The sequence below is a fragment of the Dermatophagoides farinae genome, chromosome 5, assembly GCF_024713945.1.
Source record: "Dermatophagoides farinae isolate YC_2012a chromosome 5, ASM2471394v1, whole genome shotgun sequence".
Taxonomy (NCBI): Eukaryota; Metazoa; Arthropoda; class Arachnida; order Sarcoptiformes; family Pyroglyphidae; genus Dermatophagoides; species Dermatophagoides farinae.
This window is the reverse complement of record NC_134681.1, coordinates 5,224,735-5,246,419: the sequence shown is the minus strand read 5'-3', so window position 1 is coordinate 5,246,419 and position 21,685 is coordinate 5,224,735. Positions and strand designations below refer to the sequence as shown.

The window sequence follows — 21,685 nt, the reverse complement described above, 5'->3', positions numbered from 1 at the left end:
TAGCTGATTGACCGTATTGATTGCAATTGATCATAATAAGCACACTGAGTGTGCATAATAATAAATAAATGCAATATAATTGTATTAAGTCTTAATAAATATATTGATCATAGTTTTTATTAAATCAATCATTTATTCTTCCTGAACATTCTCTTCTGTTCATGTTTATGTATGAGTGAATGTGTGTGTGTGTGTGTGTGTGTGTGCGTAGAATGATGTTGGATCAGATGTCCCAGGAGAAAAGATGATATTTCACAAGCATATCACAAACACCTTCCTTGGTCACAGGAGATTTAGGTTCATGACCATTTGGGATTTCTGCATCAATATTCAAGTGGAATGAAAACTGCACCAAAAGCCTAAAAAAATTCAGTCTGATTAGTATGTGAATATGAAACCATTTAATACTTACTTGAGTTCAGCTTTGATCAGTTTCCACGCTGGACTGGTTAAAAAACTGTTTGATCCGTATGATTTGAAAATGATCGATGGTTGTGATACACAGATCAATTCAAACCAATCATGAAGGACGTATTGATTGAGACCGAGACAAATTAATGATCGGAGTTTGATGTCCATCGGACAATGATGGTGTGTCCGATTAATCAAAGCAATACTCCTATACAAAAGGTCATTGGGCGACAAAACACGAGAATATTCGTCTAGCCTGAACGTTTTGGTGAGTACAAGCCTGGAAAAGACTGATTTGAATCCAGCGTTTGTTGTCATTGTCGATATTTGCTCTATTATCGTCCATGGATGGATAGTCAAAAAAAAGCTCTTACGCAAGTCGTACGCCAGAATTGCTTTGAGTGCTGAACTTAGCTTTCCTCTGACAAGATCGTTAATGAATGGCACAACGCGGTCATCGCCAGCAATACTGTAGTCTTGATCTCGTTCATCAAGTAGTTCGACGAATTTAGCCGGAAACCAACCGAACCGATCATTCAATTGACCAATCCAACAATGTTCGTCTTTTTCGTTAATGATGGTAATAATGTCGTTTTTGGCAAAGGCCAGCTCGTCTGGATCATCGCTACTAAAATCAATCAATGCCTTAGCTCGATGTTGATATGGCCGCAGCCGATTCATCATGTCTTGTTTGATGTCAACTTTGTCCACATTGTCGTAGTCTGGATCCAGTCGGTAATGGACGTCTGGTTCATAGGCCTGAAAATGATGTCCAATAGCCACGATCGCTTCATGTAGTTTCATGATCAAAGCGGTCTGTTTGATGTTTTTCATTTTAAGCTCATCCTGTTTTATATCTTGGTTGGCCACTATTGAACCAAGCAGTTGATCTGCATTGGATTGGTTTTCATAATTGTAGAGTTTTCCAGGTAAATTTATATTAGCGACTATGTTCTTGCCGCTTTTCCATACATATACGATCTTGTCCAGTGATCGTAATGAATTCAATGGAAGGTCGGACAATGTGTTGAAGAATTCTTTTGAATCCTGACAACTTTCTAACGATCTTGTTTCGGTGATGAGCAAACCAATTGTTATCTGTATTAAAAATACTGGTCCTTCATAAAAATAAAGATCCCAAAGAGCATAAAGCAAAAAAGCGTTGGTAACGAAACCAGCCAATAACGAACTAAACCAAATCGATGCGACCAGTTTAAATTCAATTTCATGTTTTCTTAGTAATGTATTCACTATTGGACAGCATTTTTTCATGATTTGACCAATAAGTTCGATACAATCGTCTAGATTCACTGACAATGTGATTTGAAGCAGTAGCCAGAAGGCATCTTCTTCCGAACAGATAAGAAGCAGATAGGCACCAATCAAAGACAAATTGAATTGCTGATCACCATTATTATCATTATGAGCCAGATCGGTTTTTTGATACCAATGCACAATCTGTAATATACGACGCAAACGATTCGAAACAGAATTCAACGTAAAACATGCATTGTTGGGAAGCACCTGAGCGGCCTGATGCACACTCAGACTAGGCTCACTAGCCGATAGATCAATTAATTGAGGAAAGCTCCATTTGCTAGCAATCTTCAGATGTAAAGCTCGTGAGAAACGAATCCAAAAAAATGGTCGAAGCTCATCGCTGATACTCAAACAGATCAGCTCATTTAGTCGGGGTAATCGCTCGATTTCAGTAGAATCGAATTGTGATAAGTCAAGACAGGATGAAGGAGCCATCCGCCTGTATTCACTCTCCAAGAAGGAAATCCATTTGGATTTAGTTTCGGTGTACCATTGAGCTTCATCCAATTCGGTTGAATCTGATCGATCGTCTGTGCTGTTAGTTGATCGAACAATTTTGAATCCATAGCGGTCATAGGAATGACCACCATCAACATTGGATGTCTGTACAAGACAAGTTATATCATCAGGGGTAAGTAATGATGGATGAAGATGTGAAAATGGATCATTGATCGATGTTTGCTTGCTGTTGTTCATCATCGATTTGATTGTATTGAGTGTGATGACCAGATGGCATTTGAACGATCATACGTAAACAAACACGTTGGCGTATATATCCAAAAGAATCTGAAATGTTACATAGAAGTCTGTGGCTTGGTTCCATTCACTATTCATTGTCGTCGTCGTAGTGGTGTGCTAGCAATATATGCGTTTGGAATGGTGTCATCCACACATCTACTACAGTAGCCCATTTAGATCCATTTCAGCTACGATTGCTCTTGTCTGACTTATCCAATTGCACAATGGCAATCGAATGTAGAGTGCATCTATAATTCGAGCTAGACGAAATTCTATTGTCTTTTGATTCACCATTCGCATTTTGACACTAGCTACTTTGTGCCATTGTTGTTGTTGTTGATGATGATGATGATTATCTATTGCATATTCGAACACAACAAAGCACTGGGACAATGGCTGCAATGAATCCGAGTGTCCAATCAGTACGGTGTCAACGAATATTCTGTTTTGAAGTCGTATAAGACCTGATTGTGGTTCAATTCGATAACGACGACGGTTAGAGATTGGATAGCAATGACGTAATGGACATTGATTATCAGCCAAGTGGAGCTGGTCATTGCACCAACTGACTAGTCGAGTATCATCTAAAAAGTTTCAATTTCATGAATATGTAAAAAAAAATCAATCAATCAGAAAATACATACAGATCAACAACAGCGACTTTATAAGATTATCAGCTTGTAACAAGGCTTGTGGTCGTATACATTGCAATAATGATTCTTGATCAGAACGATTCAATAAGAAAAGCTTATCTTGGTTATCGGCCATATCGTTCGTCAATACAGGATCCATGGTGATTGTTTCAATACCAATGTCGTCTAATTTCAAGCGAAACTGTGATGGTACAATGGTTGAATCGAATGTTCGTACCTGAATTTGGCCACTGTACTCAGAGCTATAGTAGCTGATATAAGCTAAAATAAAATCAAGCAGGTCATTCTCTATGCAATGGAAATCATCATTTACTATCAATGTTTTTAATTGTTTGGGTGGCAGATTCATAAGCGAACGATTTGCTAAAACCTGGTGACCATTCTCCAACAAATAATCGGTAGCAAATTGAGCCAATCTTCTTTGCTCGAAATGAAAACTAAATCGATAGATCGAAACTGCGGTGAACTGGTTGATCCATCCATTTCGCACATGTTCAACCAAAGCTTCATTCATTCTATCAACAAGGTACTTGTCAGCTAATAATAAAGATGTAGCTCAATGAAAAATTCATCAGAATTTTCAACACAAGTAACTTACCAGTTAAGCATAAGCACAGAAGCTGATGGAGATTTTCGAACTGTACTTGTCCCAAGTACAGGTATCGTAATAGTTGCTCGATAAGATAGGGTTCATCTTCTATTCTTATACATCGTGTTTGGCTTTCACCAAGCCGACATTCGAGCATCCGTTGAAAATAACAAGATCTGAAAGCTAAAACCCAGCCATGAGCATAATAATTACGACCATCACGTAATTTGATGATTACGTCGCTAAGGGGATGACTACAGGTCTGCATTTTTTCAAACAATTGGACCAGGTCCGTATGGACTGAATCCTGTAGATCGACCATATTGGGGCCATGGCTCATAATGGTTGGACAAACTGTTTGTTGTGATGTAATGTTGACGTTGTTGAGTGTCGAGTTTAATGTATTGCGCCTGTGGATACTATTCAATTTTTATCATTTGTTATGATTAGAGCTGTGTAAATACAGCTGAATTAAAAGCTAATAATATCTACTATAGTAGATAAATGTAGTCATTGAACTGTGCAGCAAAAATATTAATGACTCACGTCAATCAAGTGTGAAAAATAAAAAAGCCAGCCTTTATTACCGGTTGTTAACACAATGGATAAATGTATGAGGAAACAAACTACAAAAAATTGCAATGAGAAAAGGAATGTGTATACATTGTCGAAACTTTGCTCCAGATATAGTAATGACAATCTATCAACAAGTGGCCAGAAAACAGATGATTGGTCGAAAAAAAGAGCAATACTGAGAAAATTGGTCGCCATTCAGTGACGTTTAGGCTTGATCGGATGCCAATACCATTTCTGGTTTTGATCGCTATCGCTGCATTCGGCCAATAACAATTGGCTATCATGGTACGATAGACATTGCCCTTTGTTCAACATCTGTTGAGTGTTCTGTGTGCATATCAACAGTTAAAAAATATGAACATTGGTTATAGAAAGTTACATTACCTTGTCAAAGCTCCATGGTCCATCAACGGTGCCTAATTTGCAATAGGTGAGAAAAACACTATTGTCGTTGGCATCAACACATCGTTCACCAAGGCCTAGCTGTCCTTTTTCGTTGAGCCGGAACAACTGGTTTCCGCCACTACCATGGCAACCCGACAACATAATCATGGAAGGCGGATGGGCACTTGGAGAATCAAGGCACAGGCTTTTGTGAGCTAATGAATGAAGTTCACCCCAGCCGACATTGGGCGGCAATCGGGGAAAATCGATGAAAATGGATTTGGCATGATTTTGGATGAACCAATCGAACGATTTGCATTGCAATTTCTCCTTTATTTGGAGTTGTTTAGAGATATCATCGACATCATAGAATTGAGCCATTGGTTCGCGAGTGTAAAAGTATTGCTTATAATTTGAATCGAACCATACTTCGATTACTCGTTTGTAGTTGATTAAAACCAAAGGTCCTTTACGTTTCTGTGCTAATTTACCGAATCCGTAAGGCATGAATGGACGATAAATATGACCAACACGAGAACACGGTACCCAAAGTAATCTTCCTCCACATTGCCAAACTTTGAAAGATAGCTCAAAATTTTCGCCACCCCAGACAAGCAGGCCATTATCGTATCCACCAAGCTCAAAAAAGAAATGCCGGTTAATGGCTAAAAGGCCACCAGCGTGTGTGGGAGACTCATAAGGTTCGGAGAAGCGATGGTTAAGAAGATGTTGTTTCAAGTTGAGACTTTGCTCTTTGTACAGCATACCTGTCATAATGAAACAACATTATCATCCAGTGTCAAAAACATTATGAAATATATTTACCCCATTCCCAAATGCCGATAAAGTGTTTGTCTTTCTGATAAACAGGTCGATATTCGAATGTGTTTGAATCAATACCATCGATAATTGGTACGGTCATTGTGCGATTGTTGGCAGCGATTGGAGCCAATAATGGAACCAGCCAATTAGTATTCACTTCACAGTGAGCATCCAAAAAGACGACCACCTCACCCAAAGCTTCTTTAGCTCCGTGTGCTCTACTGCCGATCAGTCCTAGTCGTTGTTTGTTACGTATAACTCGAACTTTACCGCTACGATCAGCCAACGTCTCACCAGATATAGTGGCCCGATCGTTCATGTCAGGTTTCCAGTTCATTTTAAACGATCCAAAATGTTCCATGATGTAATCGTCCAATTTAGCTAAGCAATGAAAACAAAGTTATGTGATTACAACAACCGAAAGTTTTTATTCATTAATACCGTGCAGATTTTCCTTGTCGCTAAAGTCATCGACAAGCAAAACTTCGCGAAGGAAACGTCGAGGAGATCGGATAAGCACAGAATGTACGGTACGCAATAAAGTGGTAAAACCTTCGTTATAAAATACAATGACCACCGAAGCACTGGGTAATTGTTCTGGATAGTCCCAATGGCGGCATTCTTCGTGACGAAGGTCTGGAACGATACGGTCCATCGGGATATGATCTGATGCAACTATATTCATTCCGTATTCATTTTTCTTAGCGGACACTTCGTTTGGATCAACATCAAGGTTTTCCATCGAAAATTTTTTCCCATAATCTCCCGGTCTGTGAACACGCGATTTTCGAATTGATTTCGGCGGCTCGAAGTTACCTGATTCAAAAAATGTGCGAATGAAAAGACAAAATAAATGGACACCAATTTGTTTACCTAGTAGACCACCATCACGAAAGATTGGCACCTGTGTTCTGGCTTCGAGTTCGATATGACTATCATCAATTTGAGATTCGAAAATTTCACCGTTAAGAGGTTCGGCTTTCTGAACGCTTTTATGAGCAGGATCAAGAATGTCCAGTTTATCTGGTAAGAATGTCAATACGAGAATGAGAAAGAACACCAAAGGAATTAAGATGAATAAACAGAATCGCCGATATCGGCGGGCAAACAAGATATGCAACATGATGATGGATGTATTCTAATATCTGTTCAAAAGATTATCAAAAAAAATCCCACATTAAACACTTGATAATATCATTTGTCGTTGCTATGGCTAATCTGCTACCACTCACCCGATTGTATACGTGGCTTCACGTTGCCGTTTGATTATCAAATTGTGGCGTGAATCAATCACAGATGGGTTGAAAGTTTTACGAAAATAACACGTGCCTTACTGGCACGTACACAATATTTGTTGGACAATAATTAGTTGATCAAAGAACTCGTTGGAATAATCCAGAATTCGAAATTAGATGAGATACAAATTACAATATGGAAATTACACAGAATAAATACAGCTAGAGTGATTAGATTAAAGAATAATTATTATTGTTTAAACAGGCCATGTCATCATCATATACAAACTCACCGGGAGACTATATTCACTCAACACTGCTAACCTTATATATATTAATATACTCATTATTAGCATTAGCATCGCTGATTCGTTATTGTTTTCAATACGATTTAGATGAATTTTGTTTGTAAATAATACAATGACTGGATATTCTCGCCTAGCACAAGAACCAACCGAAACCGATAAAGTATCATCAGAAACATTATGTAGCAAATATATTCGCATTGCTACCGTTGTGGCTTTCTACTGGTTCGTATCGATAACGATGGTATTTCTAAATAAACAAGCATTGAATCAAGTTAATGCTCCGTTTTTTATTACTTGGTTCCAATGTCTGGTTACCGGAGTAATGTTGTTCACATTTCGTGTATTAGACGATTGGAGATCTTCAAAATGGATGAACAACAAATGCCAAGAATCTTTAATCAGTGATAATGGCGTGATAAGTATTATGAGCCGTTTCTTGGTCATTCCTTGCTATCAGATTCGTTTTTCTGTTGTCAAAAGAATATTGTCCTTGTCAGTGGTATTTGTAGCCATGATCTCGTTCAACAATCTTTCATTGCAATTCGTGGGAATCGCTTTCTATTTTGTGGTTCGCTCATTGACACCTGTGTTCAACGTATTATTCTCCTACATCATTTTACACAAGAAAACGTCCGTTCGTTCCATACTATGCTGCATGGGTATCATATTCGGTTTTGCCATGGGTAGGTGGTATTAAATTTGCATATATTCTTATTAATCATTGTTTTTCGTTTTTAGGCGTTGATCAGGAACAAGCATTGGGCACATTGTCAGCAATAGGAGTATTATGTGGCGTATTAGCTTCCATGTTCGTATCACTAAATTCAATATTCGTGGCTTCTATGTTGAAAGTGGTCGATCAAAACGTAGCCTTATTGTCTTATTATAATTCAATTATTGCAGTCGTACTGTTCATACCGTTCATCATGATGAATAATGAATGGCACATGATTATTGCACATTTGGGCGATCATCACTTCTGGCTTATCATGGCCACTACCGGTATATTTGGTTTATTTATAAGTATAGTGACCAATCTGCAAATTCAGTACACTTCTCCATTGACGCATAACATTAGCGGCACGGCCAAAGCTTGCAGTCAGACTATATTGGCTACTTATGTTTACGAACAACACAAAACATTCAATTGGTGGTTGAGCAATGTGATTGTATTGGCATCGTCCACTATGTATACGTTCGTACGACAACAGGAAATGAAACATACATTCCAACAGCATCAGCAGCCGCCGGTCAATGAAACACGAACAGATCCAGAAAAAGGCCAAACAAACATCTAACATGCTCTAGTCATTCTACTTACCTTCCGATTATTTTAAATGAGCTTGAACAAATTATCACCGATTATTCCAGAACTTTATCAATAAAATTTTATTATCACAAGCTATTATACTAACTTATTATCACTGACCATTAAATGTAGAGAATGACGTCCATTTTTGTCACGATCGCTACGGATTGAACGTATTCGTTGTAATTCTGGATCTACTTTGAGATTATGGAATATTCGATGATTTCTCGTACCACGAAGATAAACTGGAATCAGAAATAACACATAATTTTATGATTAAACACAAAATAGCTAGACAGATTAACTCACTCGATTCAAAACGGTCATCCTGTGGTTGTCTTGCCAACTGAAAATTATCCGATGGCAATGTCACCAATCCAGGATGATCATTTTGGATTCTGCACGGTACATATGCTGATAAAAATTGCAACTTGGATGACCAGAATTGTCCACCACAGTGATAAGATTGGCCTGTAATAAAAAACTGGGCCAATAAAAACCATACAAATATTCTTTGTATGAACATAGACATAGTATATATGAATTGAAATGTTAATGCATGATTGCAGGTAAATCATTCAGCTTAAATAACCTGAAAAAGGGAAGCGACCGACAAAATCATTGATGCACAACAAACAATGAATGAACATGTGTGAATGAAAAAGATTGATTTAGTGAAGCCAAAAATAGACGTATTTTTTCTGAGACAGTTTTGCAATAATATAAATATATACTTATGTCAGTAACTTTAAATTTTTTTTAGAAATTAATTCTTTTTTTTCGGTCAATAAAATTAATTTATTTTGTCGATTGTTGATTATTGTTGATGATCAATTCATCATTGGAATAAAGCAAAAAAAAAGAAAAATTCAATCAATCAGTAAAAAAAAAGAAATTGTCTATCGAATGATTGAAAAACAACTTTTGAAAGAAAAAATAAAATTGATGCCAAATGTGACGGCGTTTCAAGCGTCGTTTGACACGTTTGACTGTATGTCATCGGAAAAAAAGTATATGTTAAGATGATGTTAAGAAAATAAATCTTTTCCTTTCCTTTCCAACGTTTATTTTTTTTTGTATTATGCTCTCGTGTATTGTGCAAAGTTTTTTTTTAGTAGTGTTAGGAATGGATTTTCTATAGAATTAAAATTACTTTGATTTGATTTGATTTTCGATGACTTGGAAAAAAAACTGACAAATGTATTAAATTAATATCAAGTTTGGATACGAGCCTGTTTTCATTCATAATTTGTGGACAGAGAGAGAAAGAGAGAGAGAGTATATCATATCATAAATCAAAGTTCATCTTTTCCAGTTGTTGCATGTTGTTGACAGCCATGTGGACATGTTCCATAATAGTTTAGGTCATCATCATCGGTAATGAGATTCATCGATTCGTCAAATGGTTGCTGGGCTATTAGCAATTGACTATATGACTCAAGTGCTTTATAATAATAACAATAGATAGATGATGGCATTAACCATCGAATGACAGCCATCCTGGCCGTCCATATTATGCGTTTGATCGGTTTTAAATCATTCTGTTCAATCAGGTTTGTCAATAGGCTGGACAGATTGTCCAGCGATTCATTTACTGGTAAGTAATGTTTGCCTGGTTCGAGTAAATGATAAAAGTGTTCATAGCATTGGGATTGTTGCTTGATCACCAAAGAATTGCCCGCCAACAAGAATGGTAATCGATATGCAGCGACCGTACCGTCAATGTTGATTTGATAACGATAGTCAAAGAATTGCTTAAATGGAACGTATGGAATAGTGGTAGTATTATTGGGCCGGTATTTTGTCATTCGATCACGGTAGAAGAAGAAATTTGTGATAGCCACATTATAGTGATTAGGCATAAGCATTGATTGATCGACCAGTTTCAGACGAGCTTCATTAGAATCTCTACCACGCCAAAATAGACGATTTTGTTTGGAACTAAAACCGAATAATTGACGACCAAACGTTGAATGAATGTCAGTGGATATCCGGTCATGGCCATTCAATACGGATTCAGTCAGTTCATATGTAGGCAGTACGATATCGTTGGTTTGTTGAGAACCACACCAACTGAAAATGGGCAATGGTCTAGTGTCTTTGATTTGCGATAGTGGCCAATCGCCAAGATTCATAAGCAATTGACTATCACTTAATCTAGTTTTTCGCATCAATGACAGTAGCATACGATCAAAAAATTTCGAAAAACCATCGTATTGGCCATAGCATCGTTTGTACGCCTGTCATGAAAAAAGATTAAAGGTGAATCATTACAAGAAAACAGTTTTTACCTGATTGTTTTTTATCCGATAATGGCAGAAAGCATAAGTCTGAGGGTACTGGCCAAATCGATTTATAGCTTCATCCAAGATGGAAGTAAAATTTATACCAGAACGAAATGGGGCAAGGTCATGATCAATTCTTTGTTGTAATTGTCGGTTGTCGGTCGAATCGCATTGAGATAGCTGTGGCCATTCATTTCGAACACATGGACAGTGTTCAGAATAGAATGGTTTATTCTGGTTTGTAATGGGTCGTCGATAGATTGGCACCTGTCCATCATGATCTCCGTAAATTACCAATTCAAGCGGTTGATCACATTGCCAATGTCCTCGATGGAAGCTGTAACGAACGATAGCAAGCCAGTATGTAACCATCGATTGATCATCAGATTCAGTACCATCGGGTTGTTCATCATCGCAAAAGTTGGCTAGATCTAAAACATCGTTCAAGGAAACGATTCTCTGGAATGATTGACGTAGATCGGAAAGAGCCAAACGGATGCAGAAACGAGTTTGGTTGAATACTTGAGGCCAGATGTGACAACCGCGACCAGGATTTTTATTCAGCCGCTTCGTTGGTCGAATTTCTACAGATCCTAGCTTTGGAATTCGATGAAGAATGAAAAAATAACGACTTGGGAAAGCTAGCTGCACATTTTGTATTCCAGGACCAACCACGATGATTTTGGCTTTACCAAGCACAAGAGATGAAACCCTGAATGGATGTGTGATTAGACCTACCTATGTCTTCTGGAACGGTATTCACCACGGCAGTCCAAAAGGCCAACAACAGCAAAACCATTAATCGATAATAATAAACCATCGTATATCATGATCATGTGGCTAAAATGAGCAACAGTTTGCGTAAAAAATAAGCAAGGAATTATTCCCGGCAACTAAATTCTGATCCATTGAGCGATAAATTTGCCGGCAACCACAACAAATGTGTGATGCAATTGTTTCAAGTTTTGCGCGTGACAATCTTTATGATTGACCTTTGAACATTTATATAAAAGCATATATGTGCTCAAATAAATAGATAGATAGATATATTTTGATTCTCTATAGAAAGTGACAACTCCATATATTGTTCTTAAAACAAATTTCTAAATTTTGAACCTGATTTGAATAGGAATCAATTATTGAAATCAATTACCTTGAAGCTTAAAGTCTCGAAAATAGGTAGCCTATTGTCATCAAGCAGACACGTGATGTCTGAACAAATTAAACAATTGGTCGACTCGAAGATCACTTCGAAAAAAGTGATGGTGTTTACGAAAGCACATTGCCCATATTGTCGCGATGCCAAAAAAGTGTTGGCAGAATATCGATTGCCGCCGGAAGAATACGAGATAATGGATATTGAAAACGATCCTCAGTGTTCAGAAATCCAGACCTATCTCGAGATATTAACTGGTGCATCGTCCGTACCCCGAGTGTTTATCAATGGCCGCTGTATTGGTGGTGGCGACGATACTGGTATGTTTTCACCATTTACATAACTGTTTTTACTGATTATTTTCTATTTTTTTTTTCTAAAGTTCGTTTGCATAAATCAGGAGAGCTATCCAAATTACTTTCTTCATAATGTTGGAATCATATTTAATGCCATTTCTATGGATACTTTAGTGTTAGTTAATGACTTTTTTTACGTTTGGTTATAATAAATGGGATGTTAAGTTATAATTGAGCAAAAGAAACAAGAATTTTCTCTTCTAGATCGAACATGAGCTTCATTAAGCGTAGTTTGCGTTTGTATTCAAGTTCGCCCATCAATATCGGACAAAATATATCAGTCAATATGTCACCATTTTGAAAGCCACAACGAATCAGGTGTTTAAGATGAACCAGAATGAAGCATAGGCTATGTAGATTAGCCGCGTTGAATTGTTTAAGTGATTCTAACAGTTTTTCTCGAAGTTCCTGGTCACTTTTTTTGTCTGTTTAAATCCCCAAAAAACATTGACAATTAAAATAAAATAAAATATAATGGCATGGGCATACTTACGAATTAGAGGTGAATAATCTTTCCATAGCTGTTTTGGAAAAAGTGGTTCTATCATTTCACCCAGGAAGTATTTGACCATACCGCATAAATGATCCAAGTTACATTCATCAAGCCGAGGGAAGCCATGTTTTGCATCTTGAAGCAGTCGTTTGCATTGATCTTTGACCGGTTTGAGCATCTCACTATGAATGTAGTATAGCTCGAAACTAGACAATTTACCACTTGAGCAATCATCTTTTTGACATTCTCGTTCGATTTGCCCGCATAGATGAACTAATAAGGCCGGTATTAAAGGCTTTGAACGAGGAAATATGTAATTAGCTATCGTCTTACTGGGTCTTATAAAAGGATCCACATATCTAATACATGGCCTAGGCACTATTTGACCACAGTTTGTATGACACCCAGTCAAACAGTTGAAACATTGTAAATATTTGTCTGAAAAGTTAAATTCTTTACCACAGAAACAATGTCTGCTGATTGAAGTTTGTTTTCCCATTGGTTTTTCTATACCAGCATTCTGTTTAAAAACAGTTTTCATCTGGAAATGATGTCGATACGAGCTGGCCAGCTTCTCCAACAGCACATTATATGAATTCATCGATTGCTTGACTTTTTCTGGTTCGGATGGCTTATCCATCTCTAGCATTGCATTGTTGTTTTCATCTATAGTTGGCTTCGGACTTATTGGCCGTTCAACCTCTTGAATGTCGGTAATCAATTGGTCATTGTTTTCGTATGGCTTAATTTCTTCTTTATTGTCGATAGCGATGGAAACCATATGTTCGACAAGGACAGTTTCGATTGAATCAATCTGAGCTGATGTTATCTCAACTGGTTCAACAATAGTGATGTTCGATGATGATACTTCATCAACATTTTCATCGTTGGACTCATCAATTCGATTTTCGATAGTTTCATGACGTAGTTGGCTCAATTTATGATCCAGATCATCTTGGCCTTTTCGTAATCGTAATTTAATCACTCGTCTCTTTTTCGACGGTGATAGAGGACGTTGCTGTTTTTCATTTAGATGACAATTTAAATCAGATGATGATTGATATTGAAAGCAGCGATTAATGGAACTGTCGGTGGCTGACCGCTGCAGGCCAGATTGTGCGAAAGATTCGCTTGTATTTGAGTAACGGCGTTGGTAGTTGCTGGAATTGTTTGCTCGTTGAGCCTGATATTCTAGGTCGTTCTGAGCAACCTGAGTTTTCCATTCGATTATGTCGTTAAATTGGCCGACCAACCACGGCACAAAAGAACAACGGCGTCTCTGGTAAGTACCGTACATGTTGGCAACGGGATTTGTGGTCAACATCATTAATTTGTTTCGAAGCTCACCACATTTTAGTTTTGTTCATACCACCAACGACGACCATCGTCATCTTCATGATATTCGTCAGGCGTCTAACATGAATCCTGATTATATTATTATCTTAGCTGTGCCATCACTAGCATTCAATAGTGTTGGCAATGAATGCCGTTTACCAAGGATAAACTTGAACTCATTCATACTCGATACACTAAAGCGCATTCTTGGCATCCGATCAAATCGGCATGATTGAGCCATATTTTTACATTCCAAACAGAATGTTTATAAGTTGTGGTTAAAATTTTTGCATATGCCAATTCTTGAGTAGAATCGTTTGAATGTTTTAAAAAGTCTCAACAATAAATTGACAATTGTGGCCAAAGATGAAGATAATCGAATCTGTTGATATATATGGACTTATTGTTGATGATTATTAACAATCAAATTGTTTTTTTATTACATGTAGTACTATTATAGTAACATGTGTATATATCAATATATCAATCAATCAATCGGATTTAAAACAGAGGTGAATGGCTTAAAAGCTCAATAGAGGGAAGCACTCGCAAATCATTTTATCATGTCGTGTAGTAGCAGCAAAAGCAGGTATTGTAAAAAAATCCTATTAACTATAGCCAAAGAAGGGAGTGTTTGGATTACATCCATTTTAGTTTATCACACAACAACAACAACAACAATAATAATAATAAAAAGAAAGAATAGGGAGAGCGAGTCATGTTCCAATTTCCAAGTACAAGTTATCGGAAAATTCGAAGGCCTAATAATCTTGACCGGCTGTCCATTTATTGAATAATAATTGCATCTGATTCACATGATAAAGATTCTGGTAATACGAATGTGACGTAAAGAATATCTTGCCAAATTGGCTATCAACTACGCCGTCTGCATACAAAAACATACACGGACAGGCGCAACTGATTCTTGAATTACGTTCTCGTTTACGAGGTTATTCACGTGGCAAACAAAAGAATCCGATAATTTAGAATCCTATCGACTACGTCGTTGCAATTCCGCACAAAACCCGATGATGTTAACGTAATCAGGCTGAATTGTCATTCACAACGTTTTGAATTCTCATCGAATCGGTATCACTAATAATAACTATGGATGTTCGTTTAGACTCGACACAACGATCCATGGTGAGTACCATTTTCTCACATTGATTAAAGTACATCTAAATTGTTAATTCAGTCACCCCAAGGTTCCTCATTCAATGAAGTTTGGCCCCAGATAGAACCATTGGTCAAAAAAATCTTCACGAATGATACATTAAGCAAATCTGATTGGCAAGAAATCTTTTGGTAAGAGTAGCTATTATAATACTGAGACATTGTGATTGTAATTGTGTTGGTGATTAACCACAGGAAAGTGCATCTTACCTGTATGTGGGATCCTCATTCAGCATACCAACTGCAGCAACGATTACGGGAACTTTTTAGCTTCTATATTACCCGAGAACAACGGGTGAGTACAACCAGAAATATGTGACAGCAAATTATAACTTGTTTTATTCCTATAGTTCATATTTTCCAATGCTCAGACAGATTTATCGTTGATGAAGGCTTACATGGTCGCCTGGAAACGGTTCATGTTTTACTATACGTACGTGCCATTACCGTTCGCTCCTCTCGAGAAACTAGTCTTTAATCGTGGGGGTCCGATTGGTGATAATCACACCAAGTCCGAAGAAACGGACAACTTTCTTCGCCTTGTAAGTAAATCTGGATGGATGAAAGGTCCTTGCAATTGAATAATTTGGTCCATCATTTCCAGTCCATGATGGAAATGTGGGTGTTACACATATTCAGTAGAGTATCCGATCAACTGGTACATGGTGCAATGTTGCTAGTCGATGCCGAACGTAAGAATGTGCACAGCGATCCTCAATTGATTGTCGGTGTAAAAGAATCCTGTGTCAACCTTTGCAAATATCTACCCAACCGTCATTACATTTACCGAAACAACTTTGAAAGCGTGTATCTAGCCTCGATCGAGAGTTTCTATCAGGCCAAAGGTCAAGAGTATTACAACGAACATGGTGTTCTCAATTACATGAAATGGGTGGATCAAAAAATCAAAGAAGAAATCGATCGAGCCAACAGATACCTTGAACCACAATCATTAAGCAAGGTGATTTCCTCTTGTGTCAATACACTGGTCGCTCGATACAAAGAAATGTTGGCCGACAAATTCCTAGATCTCATCAAATGTCGTGATATCGTTAGCCTGAATCTTATGTTCACCTTACTAGATCGAGTGGATAACGGTATCGACCCGCTACTCGAAAAGTTCGAGAAATATATGACTAACATTGGTATGGAGAATCTACGACTTGAAGCAATGACCATCGCTCAAGATTCAGAAAAGTATATCGACAATCTGCTCAAACTGTTTAACATGGCAACCACGCTCATTCAGGAAGCTTTTAATTCCGATTCACGATTTTTGACCACGCGTGATATGGTGAGTTGCTTAATAGGAAGCTATTACAAAATGTTTTCAATTTTTTTTTTATTTTTGTTTAGTCGATTAACATGCTCATCAACGATAAAACAATCTTTGCCTTAGCTTTTGCCCTTAAACAGAATAATAATAACGGCCAAACAAGTGTCAACGATTCAAATGCTGGAGCCGCCACTACTGATGAAAGCTTAACAGCAAATAGTAGTAATTCAGTGATTGCTATCGGTAATCAAAGCCAAAAGAAGTGGTTCGAATCACGTAATGCCGAACTATTTGCCAACTTTTGTGACATTCTACTTCGTAGGACAAACGTATCACGTCATTTGTCACCTGAACAAATTGAATCAAAACTAAAGAATGTAATACTGCTGCTAAAATACTTACAAGACAAGGATGTTTACATGAAATACTACAAGGCACATTTGACACGCCGTCTCATCCTGGATGTGTCGATCGATCTGGACAAAGAAGAAATGATGGTCAACTGGCTTCGTGAAGTGGGAATGCCGGCCGACTACGTCAACAAGATTAGTCGCATGTTCCAAGACCTCAAAGTATCAGAAGATTTCAATCGTCAGTATAAACTCTGCTGCGATAAACAAGTTGGTGATCTGATTAACGTCAAAATTCTCAACTCATCCACATGGTCGCGCAATATGGAAAAAGTAAACGTATCGTTGCCCTCTGAAATTGAAGAACTTATGCCCAAGATTGAAAGCTTTTATAAGAACAAACATAATGGACGAAATCTATTCTGGCATCACCAGTTTAGCTATGGAATTGTCACTTTCCATTCAGACAATGGTTCATATGATCTAGATGTTACGTCATACCAGGCAGCCGTGCTTTTTGCCTGGAATGATAGACCCACCGATTCTATTAGCCTTGAAACGCTCATCCTCTCCACTCAACTGCCCAACGTTGAATTACGTAAAACTCTATGGGTAAGTTTATTCATTTATTGGCACACTTACAACCTTGATCATTTTTTTCCTAGTCCCTAGTCTCAAATGCCAAACTAAAAACTCAATTGTTGTTGGTCGATCATCATGATGGTAATCCGCCAGGCAAAGCCAATCAGGCGATCAAGAGCTTCAAAGATTTCAGTGATGATAGCCGATTCATAATAAACCTCAAATTCTCTTTGTATGGGTATGTTTAAATATGATTTTTCTTTTTTCATTTTCTAGTTCTCCAGAATAAATAATATTCCATTGATTCATTACAGAAAAACGGGGCGTATGATGAAACGAGGTCGTTTCAATCTGATTGGTAGACTTCAATTGCAACCGGAAAAATTCCGGGAAGAAGAAGCGGAAAGTATTGTCAAGTTACGTATATTACGCACGCAGGAGGCAATCATGAAGATAATGAAGATGCGAAAAACGACTACCTGCAATGCATTACATCTGGAATTGACTCATGTCCTGAAGGAAATGTTCGTACCGAGCAAACAGTTAATCAAAGATCAGCTTGAATGGCTTATCGAGAACGAATACATTCGTCGTGATCCAAACGACCATACTGTGCTTACATACTGTTGAAAGGGATAGATAGTTGTTGTAAATATAGCAATTTTAATGTAATTAATCCAAATAAATAAATTACATTGTTTCACATGAATATAATAAGCTTGCATGCAGACAATCAGGTATCATTGTTTGCAATGAATACCGATCACAGTTGGGTCAAATAACTGGGAAAGTTCTTGTCCGATATAATCGGCCAATTGCTCTTCCATTCGAAGATTGTCCGCTGTTACACCGGCACCGGTTTCATCACCAGAAGCATGGTTTTGACTGGTTGAATGGCACTTTTTGCCCTTGTAGATAGAACTAAGAAAAGCCAGAATCATGCGGCGGTCATTATGCAGCATACGCTGGATCTTGCAGGCTGGTTTATAATCGAGATCAATGATGGATAGCCTGCATAGATAAGGCCGGCCATTTGTCTTGTCGGTCACATGGATCGTACTTATAGATGACTGAACAAATCTATTTTTATAGCGGTCATCGTCGTGTTGTATGGCAATCATAATGGAGCAGTCCTTGGCTGTCAATGATATTAGGAAGCGCCAAAGCTAACAAATGAAAGCATCGACAAGTTAATATTAAAGGGAAATGAACAGAAATATGATATGAAACTACCGTGTCCAAATCCTGAGCGTTTTGTAAAATAAATTTTTCCAAACTTTCACGACATTCAGGTCGTTGTGGATCGATCGGATAAAGGCAATTCCCTTGCAAAGATAAGTGATGTTTCAACGCTTTATACTTGAGAAACAATTTGTCCATTAATTCGACGGCTATAAATGAATCAATCGTGTCTAATTGTTGTGCACGTAATATTGAATCAAGAATTGAGCCAACCGGCAATCCATGCTGTAAGTTTTTATCTATGAAATGAAGATGAAAATGTCAGTCATGCTAGGCAAATGATAAGCAAATACTTACCTTGACATTCGGAAATCGAATCACAAATGAGAGGTTGTTTAGCAGCGTGTAGTCGACATTGAGCTAAGCCATGGTAATCGGTGGCCATTAATTTGGATTTTTTGTTTTTGATTACCATAAAATTATCAAGTTGTCCACAATTATCGTTTATCATGGACTGTAAGGCAGTCTGGTTGCTGCTCATATCGCTGATATTGGTGTTGGTGATTATTTTTTCAAAGAATTCGATGAATGTCCTGTAAAAAACATAATGTTGTTGACAATCCAGATTCTCAAGCTCACGAATCACGTTTGGCATGTGCTTATAATCGTTTTTGTTGCCTTTTCGATAGATTTTCGGTTGACAATCATTTTCCTTACTATCATCGCATAGAGGCTCAGTGAGAATCTGTACCAACAACGAAGCGAACGATTGTATCGGATCGGTTGCTTTGTTGGCGACATCGACAGTCATTGGATTCACTTTGAAGTGTTTAGCAAGCACATTACGACGAACGGAAAAAAACCTAACTAAAACTGATCGAAGATTATCCAAGTTAGATTGGTCATCGAAAAGAAGGTGTGAATTAAGGAAGACGCGAAAGTTATTCTGTGGATTATCCATTAGGCAGAGCAATGCATGAAATGTTCGCGATGGACAACCAGAGAATAGATCCAATGGACAGTATGAACTGATAGACTGAATTGATTTTTTCTGCAACTTATAAAATTGAGAGAGACCAAAACGACAAATTTGTGATTTTAATCGAAGCATATCGTTCCCTCGAAAAAGGCTTGCATTCGGCATAAATCCCTGTTTGGGCTGGATATATAATTCGTTTATTCCTCAATTAATCATACAGGTGATGCAGAGAACATACCTTGATTTCGACAGCGATGACTGAATGCTGGGTCCAATCGTAGCCATCGATAGCCCGCGGAATGGTACAACAATCGGCTATGAGCAGTGCAAATCCACAATTGGTTAAAGTTTTCTCCAATCGAAATGCTAAACAAATTAAAATGACAACAATGAAATGAAATCAATGATTGGATAGGTAACATACAAGGCCTTTTGTCTTGAACAAAACTTTTGATTGTATCCAATTGTTGGCTATCCAGGTAAACCAGCTGAGGCGATGAAAACAAATGTTCGCCAATCACATCTGGTAATACGTTACGATTAAAGTCTATGTGTTGCAGAAGATGAGTCAAAACGTCGTTGGCGTTTCGCTGTTACAGACATAAACATACATTGAATAATAAATAAAAAAAATTGAATTCTAAAATTGGGATATACTTACCAGTTTTTTAGCATCAGACTTGAGCAATCTGATCACTTGACATGTCTACAACGAAAGCAATGAGATTTTTAATCAAGTCATTACATTCAGGTTGAAGAAAACATACCGGCTGAATTGCGACAACCAAGCTGGAATTACCTTCACCTCGATAGATGAGCTGGTCGCTAGAGAATTTGCAATCGTTTATCATGGCTAATACAATATTAGCACGTGCATCCAACATGTCCTGTTTTCTGTAGATTATTATGGAAACGATTCAATTGGAATTCTAGAAATAAAATAAAATCAATCAATTGATGCAAGTTGATTGGATTTGATTCGATCCAACAAAAGAATGAGCAACATGTGTACAAATCGATAAATGGCAATGAATGCTCGTTGATCATAGTCAATATCATCCGATCATTTATTCAATTAATCAACAAAATATCAAATAGCCATGGTCACGTGTTGCACATATAAATAATCGATCGATAAAGATCACGTCTTTATTGAATAGGCGTCAATCTAAAGCTCAATCATTCAATGAATTGATGCGACTTCAAGATCGAATTGAAATGAACTTCGAAATGACAATGCAATGAGCCGTGAATGAGTATTGAATCGAATCGAATCAAAGTAAATTGAACACTCATACAGCGATTGTATCGATGTAGCTTGCAAAGTACAATGTTCTATCAAAAATATATAGGCAAGTATTAATGTCTTACAGGATCATGTTTGATCAGTGTCGCTGATTTAGCCATATAAGCAATCGTGTTTGTAAACAAACATACAGGCCTACCATTAATCCATTTGTACATTCTAGTCATATAATCCGGATACTAAATACAATCGGATTAAGATAGGCCTGGAACACAACAACAACAACAAACCAACAAATTAAAATCATAAAAAGGTCACATTGACATTGATATGAATCGACAAGTTGTTGGGGTGTGTGCTTACACATATCATTAACGCCTGACGACACACCCAGTTTTACTCACTTGTACCATCTTTTCACTGTCATCGTTTGGGATATACACATTCTTGTGTCATTCACGTTAGGGGTCAGTAGCGTACAATTCAACTTACATGGCTTAAAAATAATAATAACTGATGATTACGATGCTATGGACAACAGATGGATTCAATTTGTTCGTATTTTATCACAGACTAAGATGATTAGCATTGCTGCTTTGAACGAACAGGTGGAAATATGCTGATGAATTGAGCGCAAGCACAAATTCAATTTGTAAAACAATGAGTAAGTTAATTGGATGGGTTGGCTTTATATTGGTTATAATGAGATTTATCTGTTTAGGTTTGGGCTACCCATCAACATCAATGATGCGACAAACAGCAAACATTATAGCCAGAATACTATCCATTTTAAGGGGATCTTTACCATCGATGCCTTTAGTTTCCTTTTTACTATAAGATTCAGTTTCTATTGGCGACTTAAACATCATTACAATATTACAATATTTTATATTATTATTATATATTTAGTTTACAAAATATTTTCCC

General features: G+C 37.4%; 10 protein-coding genes across 16 annotated transcripts; 3 read left to right on the top strand and 7 right to left on the bottom strand.

Moving 5' to 3' along the window:
- Positions 1-91: 91 nt before the first annotated feature.
- Positions 92-2,430, bottom strand: LOC124499049 (small G protein signaling modulator 3). The gene is made up of 2 exons (XM_047062901.2): positions 413-2,430; positions 92-359 (listed from the first exon to the last, which is right to left on the bottom strand). The coding sequence occupies exons 1-2, from the start codon at positions 2,428-2,430 to the stop codon at positions 224-226; spliced, it is 2,154 nt and encodes a 717-aa protein (XP_046918857.2). The 3' UTR covers positions 92-223.
- On the bottom strand, positions 2,273-4,141 carry LOC124499058 (uncharacterized). The gene is made up of 3 exons (XM_047062912.2): positions 3,721-4,141; positions 3,114-3,659; positions 2,273-3,053 (listed from the first exon to the last, which is right to left on the bottom strand). Exons 1-3 carry the CDS (start codon positions 4,049-4,051, stop codon positions 2,629-2,631), a joined length of 1,302 nt encoding a protein of 433 aa, XP_046918868.2. The 5' UTR covers positions 4,052-4,141; the 3' UTR covers positions 2,273-2,628.
- A 128-nt stretch (positions 4,142-4,269) lies between these two features.
- Pgant7 (N-acetylgalactosaminyltransferase 7) lies at positions 4,270-7,110 on the bottom strand. The gene is made up of 7 exons (XM_047062906.2): positions 7,022-7,110; positions 6,726-6,950; positions 6,367-6,638; positions 5,935-6,309; positions 5,497-5,874; positions 4,672-5,438; positions 4,270-4,614 (listed from the first exon to the last, which is right to left on the bottom strand). Exons 3-7 carry the CDS (start codon positions 6,614-6,616, stop codon positions 4,483-4,485), a joined length of 1,902 nt encoding a protein of 633 aa, XP_046918862.1. The 5' UTR covers positions 6,617-6,638; positions 6,726-6,950; positions 7,022-7,110; the 3' UTR covers positions 4,270-4,482.
- nac (GDP-fucose transporter nac) lies at positions 7,077-8,437 on the top strand. The gene is made up of 2 exons (XM_047062915.2): positions 7,077-7,719; positions 7,775-8,437. The coding sequence occupies exons 1-2, from the start codon at positions 7,149-7,151 to the stop codon at positions 8,332-8,334; spliced, it is 1,131 nt and encodes a 376-aa protein (XP_046918871.2). The 5' UTR covers positions 7,077-7,148; the 3' UTR covers positions 8,335-8,437.
- Positions 8,289-8,986, bottom strand: LOC124499072 (uncharacterized). Of its 2 annotated transcripts, XM_047062930.2 has the most exons (3): positions 8,655-8,986; positions 8,466-8,590; positions 8,289-8,409 (listed from the first exon to the last, which is right to left on the bottom strand). In XM_047062930.2, exons 1-3 carry the CDS (start codon positions 8,875-8,877, stop codon positions 8,392-8,394), a joined length of 366 nt encoding a protein of 121 aa, XP_046918886.1. In that variant the 5' UTR covers positions 8,878-8,986; the 3' UTR covers positions 8,289-8,391. The 2 variants fall into 2 exon arrangements, with proteins under 2 accessions (XP_046918886.1, XP_075587083.1); XM_075730968.1 differs by lacking the exon at positions 8,289-8,409 and having other exon boundaries at positions 8,435-8,590.
- Positions 8,987-9,118: 132 nt separating this feature from the next.
- On the bottom strand, positions 9,119-11,554 carry LOC124499054 (protein O-glucosyltransferase 2). 2 transcript variants are annotated; one of them, XM_047062908.2, is made up of 3 exons: positions 11,369-11,554; positions 10,637-11,316; positions 9,119-10,585 (listed from the first exon to the last, which is right to left on the bottom strand). In XM_047062908.2, the coding sequence occupies exons 1-3, from the start codon at positions 11,448-11,450 to the stop codon at positions 9,641-9,643; spliced, it is 1,707 nt and encodes a 568-aa protein (XP_046918864.1). In that variant the 5' UTR covers positions 11,451-11,554; the 3' UTR covers positions 9,119-9,640. The 2 variants fall into 2 exon arrangements, with proteins under 2 accessions (XP_046918864.1, XP_075587082.1); XM_075730967.1 differs by having other exon boundaries at positions 10,637-11,223.
- Positions 11,555-11,620: 66 nt separating this feature from the next.
- On the top strand, positions 11,621-12,327 carry LOC124499073 (glutaredoxin-1). Its single transcript, XM_047062932.2, has 2 exons — positions 11,621-12,106; positions 12,169-12,327. Exons 1-2 carry the CDS (start codon positions 11,839-11,841, stop codon positions 12,213-12,215), a joined length of 315 nt encoding a protein of 104 aa, XP_046918888.1. The 5' UTR covers positions 11,621-11,838; the 3' UTR covers positions 12,216-12,327.
- On the bottom strand, positions 12,183-14,098 carry LOC124499056 (uncharacterized). The gene is made up of 2 exons (XM_047062910.2): positions 12,636-14,098; positions 12,183-12,567 (listed from the first exon to the last, which is right to left on the bottom strand). Exons 1-2 carry the CDS (start codon positions 13,960-13,962, stop codon positions 12,308-12,310), a joined length of 1,587 nt encoding a protein of 528 aa, XP_046918866.1. The 5' UTR covers positions 13,963-14,098; the 3' UTR covers positions 12,183-12,307.
- Positions 14,099-14,623: 525 nt separating this feature from the next.
- Cul5 (cullin 5) lies at positions 14,624-18,060 on the top strand. 2 transcript variants are annotated; one of them, XM_047062897.2, is made up of 8 exons: positions 14,624-15,113; positions 15,166-15,275; positions 15,339-15,438; positions 15,494-15,685; positions 15,748-16,437; positions 16,500-17,381; positions 17,435-17,589; positions 17,666-18,060. In XM_047062897.2, exons 1-8 carry the CDS (start codon positions 15,078-15,080, stop codon positions 17,979-17,981), a joined length of 2,481 nt encoding a protein of 826 aa, XP_046918853.1. In that variant the 5' UTR covers positions 14,624-15,077; the 3' UTR covers positions 17,982-18,060. The 2 variants fall into 2 exon arrangements, with proteins under 2 accessions (XP_046918853.1, XP_046918854.1); XM_047062898.2 differs by having other exon boundaries at positions 14,660-15,113; positions 15,176-15,275.
- On the bottom strand, positions 17,992-21,600 carry Ipk1 (Inositol phosphate kinase 1). Of its 4 annotated transcripts, none has more exons than XM_047062904.2 (8): positions 21,251-21,600; positions 20,280-20,441; positions 20,174-20,218; positions 19,937-20,102; positions 19,751-19,878; positions 18,891-19,692; positions 18,585-18,832; positions 17,992-18,517 (listed from the first exon to the last, which is right to left on the bottom strand). In XM_047062904.2, exons 2-8 carry the CDS (start codon positions 20,394-20,396, stop codon positions 18,092-18,094), a joined length of 1,932 nt encoding a protein of 643 aa, XP_046918860.1. In that variant the 5' UTR covers positions 20,397-20,441; positions 21,251-21,600; the 3' UTR covers positions 17,992-18,091. The 4 variants fall into 4 exon arrangements, with proteins under 4 accessions (XP_046918860.1, XP_046918858.1, XP_046918859.1 ...); XM_047062902.2 differs by lacking the exon at positions 21,251-21,600 and adding an exon at positions 21,163-21,219; XM_047062903.2 differs by lacking the exon at positions 21,251-21,600 and adding an exon at positions 20,884-21,153.
- Between the last annotated feature and the right edge of the window lie 85 nt (positions 21,601-21,685).

Coding starts and splice junctions, on each gene's coding strand:
- LOC124499049 (XM_047062901.2), bottom strand. CDS start 2,430: ATGATGAACAACAGCAAGCAAACATCGATCAATGATCCATTTTCACAT. Junction 360..412: donor CTGATCAAAGCTGAACTCAA/GTAAGTATTAAA, acceptor GAATTTTTTTAG/GCTTTTGGTGCAGTTTTCAT.
- LOC124499058 (XM_047062912.2), bottom strand. CDS start 4,051: ATGAGCCATGGCCCCAATATGGTCGATCTACAGGATTCAGTCCATACG. Junction 3,660..3,720: donor TCTGTGCTTATGCTTAACTG/GTAAGTTACTTG, acceptor CTTTATTATTAG/CTGACAAGTACCTTGTTGAT. Junction 3,054..3,113: donor AAAGTCGCTGTTGTTGATCT/GTATGTATTTTC, acceptor GAAACTTTTTAG/ATGATACTCGACTAGTCAGT.
- Pgant7 (XM_047062906.2), bottom strand. CDS start 6,616: ATGTTGCATATCTTGTTTGCCCGCCGATATCGGCGATTCTGTTTATTC. Junction 6,310..6,366: donor TCGTGATGGTGGTCTACTAG/GTAAACAAATTG, acceptor TTTTTGAATCAG/GTAACTTCGAGCCGCCGAAA. Junction 4,615..4,671: donor GACCATGGAGCTTTGACAAG/GTAATGTAACTT, acceptor ATATGCACACAG/AACACTCAACAGATGTTGAA.
- nac (XM_047062915.2), top strand. CDS start 7,149: ATGACTGGATATTCTCGCCTAGCACAAGAACCAACCGAAACCGATAAA. Junction 7,720..7,774: donor CATATTCGGTTTTGCCATGG/GTAGGTGGTATT, acceptor TTTCGTTTTTAG/GCGTTGATCAGGAACAAGCA.
- LOC124499072 (XM_075730968.1), bottom strand. CDS start 8,877: ATGTCTATGTTCATACAAAGAATATTTGTATGGTTTTTATTGGCCCAG. Junction 8,591..8,654: donor GGATGACCGTTTTGAATCGA/GTGAGTTAATCT, acceptor TTCTGATTCCAG/TTTATCTTCGTGGTACGAGA.
- LOC124499054 (XM_047062908.2), bottom strand. CDS start 11,450: ATGGTTTATTATTATCGATTAATGGTTTTGCTGTTGTTGGCCTTTTGG. Junction 11,317..11,368: donor TACCGTTCCAGAAGACATAG/GTAGGTCTAATC, acceptor TGCTTGGTAAAG/CCAAAATCATCGTGGTTGGT. Junction 10,586..10,636: donor ATCGGATAAAAAACAATCAG/GTAAAAACTGTT, acceptor TTTTCATGACAG/GCGTACAAACGATGCTATGG.
- LOC124499073 (XM_047062932.2), top strand. CDS start 11,839: ATGTCTGAACAAATTAAACAATTGGTCGACTCGAAGATCACTTCGAAA. Junction 12,107..12,168: donor TGGTGGTGGCGACGATACTG/GTATGTTTTCAC, acceptor TTTTTTCTAAAG/TTCGTTTGCATAAATCAGGA.
- LOC124499056 (XM_047062910.2), bottom strand. CDS start 13,962: ATGATGTTGACCACAAATCCCGTTGCCAACATGTACGGTACTTACCAG. Junction 12,568..12,635: donor AGATTATTCACCTCTAATTC/GTAAGTATGCCC, acceptor GGATTTAAACAG/ACAAAAAAAGTGACCAGGAA.
- Cul5 (XM_047062897.2), top strand. CDS start 15,078: ATGGATGTTCGTTTAGACTCGACACAACGATCCATG. Junction 15,114..15,165: donor ACTCGACACAACGATCCATG/GTGAGTACCATT, acceptor TTGTTAATTCAG/TCACCCCAAGGTTCCTCATT. Junction 17,590..17,665: donor CTCAAATTCTCTTTGTATGG/GTATGTTTAAAT, acceptor GATTCATTACAG/AAAAACGGGGCGTATGATGA.
- Ipk1 (XM_047062904.2), bottom strand. CDS start 20,396: ATGTTGGATGCACGTGCTAATATTGTATTAGCCATGATAAACGATTGC. Junction 20,219..20,279: donor TGGTTGTCGCAATTCAGCCG/GTATGTTTTCTT, acceptor CTTTCGTTGTAG/ACATGTCAAGTGATCAGATT. Junction 18,833..18,890: donor TTCGATTTCCGAATGTCAAG/GTAAGTATTTGC, acceptor TTCATTTCATAG/ATAAAAACTTACAGCATGGA.